General features: G+C 35.6%; 2 protein-coding genes across 2 annotated transcripts in view; one reads left to right on the forward strand and one right to left on the reverse strand.

Annotated features, from left to right (window-relative positions):
* Window positions 1–1,224, reverse strand: part of LOC105313525 (S-phase kinase-associated protein 1-like) — a 2,731-nt gene extending 1,507 nt beyond the window's left edge. Inside the window, exon 1 of the mRNA XM_019999123.1 lies at window positions 901–1,224. Coding sequence (XP_019854682.1) covers window positions 901–1,224 — 324 coding nt within the window. The remainder of the gene's footprint in view (window positions 1–900) is intronic.
* A 100-nt stretch (window positions 1,225–1,324) lies between these two features.
* LOC105313526 (TELO2-interacting protein 1 homolog) lies at window positions 1,325–6,081 on the forward strand. The gene is made up of 16 exons (XM_019999124.1): window positions 1,325–1,705; window positions 1,749–1,909; window positions 1,960–2,044; window positions 2,108–2,277; window positions 2,545–2,675; window positions 2,761–2,772; window positions 2,822–2,912; window positions 2,996–3,170; window positions 3,243–3,339; window positions 3,432–3,537; window positions 3,626–3,750; window positions 3,833–4,259; window positions 4,467–4,596; window positions 5,181–5,303; window positions 5,690–5,829; window positions 5,873–6,081. The coding sequence occupies exons 1-16, from the start codon at window positions 1,401–1,403 to the stop codon at window positions 6,079–6,081; spliced, it is 2,487 nt and encodes an 828-aa protein (XP_019854683.1). The 5' UTR covers window positions 1,325–1,400.
* Window positions 6,082–6,168: the final 87 nt, after the last annotated feature.

Here is a 6,168-nt window from a genome sequence, read left to right on the forward strand (position 1 = left end):
CTTGCAGATCAGAAGGACAAAAATAAAACCCACGAAATTGGATTTCCTCCTAGAAAACGAAAGTTTGGCCGAACGAAAGAAACCCGCTATACGGTATACATTGCTTTGCTTGCTTAGTCTCACCCCCCAGTTAATGTTTACAACTGTCTAGTTTACCATTATTCATTATACATGTAGAACTCTACTTAACGACAGACAAAACTCCAAAAGCACCAACATTGTGATATATACATGTAGCTCCTCTTAATTCAGTACTACTTACTAATTCAGTAATACTTCGTGAGAACAGAATTTCATTTATAATGTACCATTATTCAATTCTTATAGGGCTCTATAATAAGCCCATCCAAAAATTGTATTTGTACTATTATTAGTCAAAAGGATGGAAGACACTGCAATGATATTATTTAAATAGCTATAAATCTTACTCATATCATTGTGGGTTGCTCTACATTCATTTCCTGTACCACACCCACTTCATAATAGATCTCATGCATGAGTATTGACAATATAACATCAAAATTTATTGTATAAAAATCATCTAGACATAAACATAGCTTTGCTTTCTTAGTCTTGCCCACTTAATGTTTTACATTCGTCTAATTATCACCATTAACACATACAAGAGCTCTACTTCATGGTAGACAAAAGTATCAATATTGTACAAGATGATTTATTGTCAAGGAATTAATATTGGCGATTGGCGGTTCTATAAAAAAATTGCCAATATAAAATCCGTCATTTTGTTTCAATCTGAGCATGCTTAATGGCACGTGGCACAAAATCACTAATTTAATATTCGCCAATTTCATTCCACAGGCAAATCCACTAAATATTTCTCCCGCCAATAAATCATCTTGTACGGTATATTGTAGCTGCTCTTAATTCAGTATTTCTTACTAATAATAAATCGTATAAATCCTCTCTATTCCTCTCAAGAAAATCCTTCTCCCATGCGGTAGGGACCACGTCAGGAGGTGGGAACTGAGGCTGACGTCTCTTCGGTACTTTAGGCCTCACCACAGGCTGCACAGGTACTTCGCTGTTTATCGGAGAACTGGGCGGAGCCTCAGCCGAAAATGAACATGTAGTTACGTGATGTTCAGACCAGGCTATCATCCTACCCAAGACACTCCCACTAACGTTCGGAAGAGGAATAGGCTCGACCAGTTCTTCTTTATCTCCAAGACCTTTCATTATAAAATGAGCAGTTAATATATCCATATATGGACACATAAATTAAACCCAGCCCTTATTTTAGCAGCGATCATAGAAATTTTTTGATTTTTTGTACTAAAAAGTAGCTGATTAGTTGCTATTTACTTTCTATCATTGTTTCCAGAGCTCTAAATATCTTTGCCGTCTCTCTGCTGACCTCGTGTCTCTCCCCGTCCCCGCTGATGAGAATCAGCTTCCCACCCCCAGTCACCTTTGCAGGAGACGCCATCTTGAATGAGTATACAGAGCTGGGCGGAGACTGTACGGAGTTTTACGGAGAAAGCATGGCGGGGAGAGGAGAGCAAGAAGAACTTGCCAAGGCTCAATTCCTCTCTTTGAAGCCGCCATGCGTCTCACTAATGAGAGAGAAGACACTAAAAACTGTCCTTTCTCTAGAGGACGTGCTAAAATCACTCTCTCCCCTCTCTCCTTCTCTTTTAGAATATGTACTCTTTCCGTTACAAATGACACTGCAACAATCAATAGGGTGAGCTTATTCTTTTTATTAATTATTATTTTTGTATTTTTAGGAGTGATACTCATCTGGCTGAAGCCGTATTGAAGTGCATTACGTTTCTTTTTAAATCGAGTCGAGTCACGTCAGATAAACCTTTTTTCGAGTTGCTATCAATTTTTCTCATCATGATCGACAAAGATGAGAAATCCCCTGCAGAACCACGCCTATCGCAATGTACAGCTAGCTATTTATTAATTTATTATTATTATTATTATTATTTTCAGATAAAGGAGCTGCCTTTACTTCGGACGAAATTTTTGAGAGACTCTTAGAAACTTTACAACATCTATTCATCAGGTCCGACCCGAGGTACGTCCCTTGTTGCCATGACTACCGTTGTCATAGCAACCATTCGTAACCCTTCTCCCCTAGTGTGTTGGAATCCTTTTATTCTAACGTGCTCATAGTTGGAAAGAGTGTTTCGCTGATCGTTGAGACGTTAAAAGATTCAAAGTCAATGAGTAGACAGTGTTTATTAAGAGCAGTTCATTGTCTTGTTGGAGTCACTCATGTTGATAGTGAAGGATGGATGGAAAGCATAGGTCTGTAACATTAACTTTAAAATATATACATGTATATATATATTGAAATATAATATTAGTCTTTCTTTTACATATACATGTAGCTTGAGCTTTTTTATAATGATTATTCTTGTCATTTCTTATCTTAATATGCATGTACTTGTACATACTTTATGCCCCCACAAAATTGCTTGATATTACAGTGTACATTTTCCCTTGAAAAAGAACAAACTTATTAACTTAAATATTAACATATAATCCTCTTTATTGTACATGTATATTTTGTAGTTAGTGATTTTCCCAAGTTCTGTTCTGCTACTCTTGGAGTTGGTAAGGGAGAGAAGATCTTATCATCTTTTCTTCCTGGAGTATGTCTGACTTTAAGTGAACTCATCACATCTGACAATCGTATTGGACAAGTTAGAAAATAAATAATAATAACAATAATAATAATAGTAATTATCTATTTTCTTTATTCTCTCTCCTTTTCTCCCTCCTCCCTAGTCTGTCATTTCAGTGAGTAAGCCCCTATCATTAGTCCCTCATTATAGTCCTTACATTACAGTTAGGTCTACTGGCATTAACTCACTTTATTGTGTTGATATTGAATGAGAGCCAATGGGAGAAAAGAGAACTTGGAAATGATGAGAAAAACGGTACAACAATTGCCATTTAGCAATTTTAAAGATCCCTTACTAAATTTTTATACCTATTTCTCTTTCTCTCTCTCTCTCTCCAGTCAGAGATAAAGGGCAATTATTAGTCAGGCAGGATGAAGACTGGTGGAAAATGGCTGATAATAAAATGCAAAAGCTCCTCTCCTCTCTCCTCCTCTCCCTCTCTCGTCACGACAGCTGGAAAGTGAGACTTGCTTTGACCGCCTCCGCAACAAAATTATTAACGTCATGCCAAAAGTACAAAGAAATACATGTACATGTATACGAACTAATATTAATTATTATTACATGTACATTGCGTATTTTTAGATCTCTTCCAGGTTGCTGTGGTCCTGTCATTGAACTATTGGTTACTCTGTCACTCGATACTCAACCAACAGTAGCTGATAATGCTAATACAACAATGGTACGTATTTATTTATTTATTTATTTATTTATTGACACGCATTTATCTATTTACATGTATTTGTTTGTTTGTTTGTTTGTTTATTTTTGAAGGATTTTTTGTCGGCATCAATGAAGTACCCTGGGACCTTAACTTCAATAATGGAGGAGAAACTCTATGACTTATCATCAACACTACCAAGACTAATGAGAGACTCAAGTATATATTATACATCTTAACTGCTACACTGTAGATACTAAATACATGTACATACATGTACTTGTACAATAATTATTATTACTTTTAGGTGAAGAGAAGAAGCTTATTTCTCTCAAGCTGTTGCAAGGTTATCTTAAGTTCCTCAAGTCACAGGTGAGTCATGTGACCTGCTCCTCGGCTCACATGACCAGACTACTTCAAGCACTAGCACAAGTAAAGTTATATTTTTTATATTTTAAATATTATTTATTTTTTATTATTTTCATGTATTTTAATTTTTAATTTTTTCTTTTAGTCCATTCAGTTGGATACTTCAAGGCCTTTATTAATGGAGTCAAAGAGAGGGGGTGTGGTCATTAATCAAGATGAGTACGATTGGACTCCGCCCCTTTCCTTCTCTCATTTAAGAGATTCAGAAACTATAAAATCAATACAAGAGTCTTGTCGCCTTCTTGGTCGCCATGGCAACACGTCGGTCGTCATGGATACGCTCGTGCATACGATTACAGGCTCGGAATCAAATCGTTCGGAATATTTACTGATCCTTCATTGGTTGATGAAGGGGGTGGGGCCTCACGCCTCGTTAAACCTTTTAATTAATGGATTGATTGATGTGTGGGAGGAGATAAGAGGAGATGGACTCTCATTAAACATATCATCAACTTTAGTCTATCAGATCTGCTTCATTAATTTATTAATAGGAGACGTGGCTGTAATTCAAGGTACATGTACATGTACATGTATATCACCTAAATAAACATTTTATTTATTTATTTTATTTATTTATTTATATGTACATGTACATGTATGTGTACATGCATATTACCTAAATATACTATTTATTTATTTATTATTTTTTTATAATTTTGTACATGTATTTATACATGTAAGTTGTAGTATATTTATTATAATTTATTTATTGTTTTTAGGTGTTGATTTTGTTGTTCATTTACAGCACACGTTGGGTATTGTGATGGCTAACATTAGTAGTTCCAATGCTGTCGTATCAAGGACCAGTGTGGGCGTGGCAACTCAGATAGCAGTTTCTACCGGACACAAGTACATACTTGTATTAATAATACTTTAATATTGAAGTACTTATGCTGTGTAGAAAGTTTGAGCTGATTCCGACTTCAATTTTTCAAGTTATGGCCATTTTTTAAAAGTGGCCAAAATCTGAAAAATACCCAAGGCTATAGCCCATGGTTTTTTCCAAAAAATGGCTCCGAAATCACCCCCAATTTTTATTACATTTTCTGATACATATTGATGTACTTATGCTGTGTAGAAAGTTTGAGCTGATTCCGACTTCAATTTTTTGAGTTATGGCCATTTTAAAAAATGAGCCAAAATCTGAAAAATACCCAAGGCTATAGCCCATGGTTTTTTTCAAAAAATGGCTCCAAAATCACCCCAAATTTTTATTACATTTTCTGATACATATTGATGTACTTATGCTGTGTAGAAAGTTTGAGCTGATTCCGACTTCAATTTTTCAAGTTATAAGACAAGAACATCTGAAAAAAATCAGAAATCACCAAAATGTACATGTACACTGTACATAAAGTGTCATATCCTTTTATTAGTAATACTTCATTAAGTGTATGGTACATCTAATCATTATTATATTATTGATCTTTTAGTGACCTACAAGGATTGATAACTGGTTGTGCTGATTATCTTGTGAATGAGGTCCATCATCAGTTGCTCTATTATCCATCAAAGACCATCAGCTGTTACATACTAAGAGCCATCATTGAACACTGGTAGAAGATAATACATGTACATGTATGCACAATAAGATATACAGTCAAACCTGTCTATTCCGGACACTTTGGGACCCAATAATACCCTAGCTCCTGATTATGAACCTGTCCTTATTTCAGAGGTTCATTAATACACATTACTATTGTATTGGGACTGATACTACCTGTCCTCATTATAGAGGTGTCCTTATTTTAGAGTGTCCACAATAGGAGGAGGTTATACTGTACGGCTGATTACAAAATTGTCAAGAGCTTTTTTTGTACATGCACAATTTTTTTGAATTCATTCTAAAATTTGTATGCTAGTTTTATTTTTTCAAATTCTTCAAATATACAAATTTATTGTACATGTATCTTTCCTCCTCTCTCTCTCCCTCCATTAACAGTGATTATGAGTTACTGTCTCTTCTAAAAGACTGCAAGGACACTCTCATTCTCTCCCTCCATCAATCTCCTCTCGACGGCTGGTCTGTCCTCCACTCTCTCTCCAAAAGACTCCCAGACTGGGTTGCCATGGAAACAAAAGGTGTGATAACGAACCCTGTACATGTACATGTAATCTGTACTAGTAGAAGTTGGCGAAAAGAAGCAGGTGGAGAAGGAGGTACAGGTTGAAGATGAGGATGATTCTAAAGATGAGAGAGTCACTTTGGAAGATATTTCGAATTATTTCATGAACTACCACAAGAAGAAGAGAGAGGAAGAGGAGGAGGAGAAAGAAATAGAAGAAAATGATGATGAAGAAGAAGGAGACATTAAAACTAGTAACCTTTACTAATTATAAGTATAATAATCTTCTCCCTCTCTCTCTCCCGCAGATTCAAAAGCTCCTATACCACCTGCTATTCAAGCTTCCATAGATACT

The sequence above is a fragment of the Amphimedon queenslandica genome, unplaced genomic scaffold (genome assembly GCF_000090795.2).
Source record: "Amphimedon queenslandica unplaced genomic scaffold, v1.1 AMPQUscaffold_13287, whole genome shotgun sequence".
NCBI lineage: Eukaryota > Metazoa > Porifera > Demospongiae > Haplosclerida > Niphatidae > Amphimedon > Amphimedon queenslandica.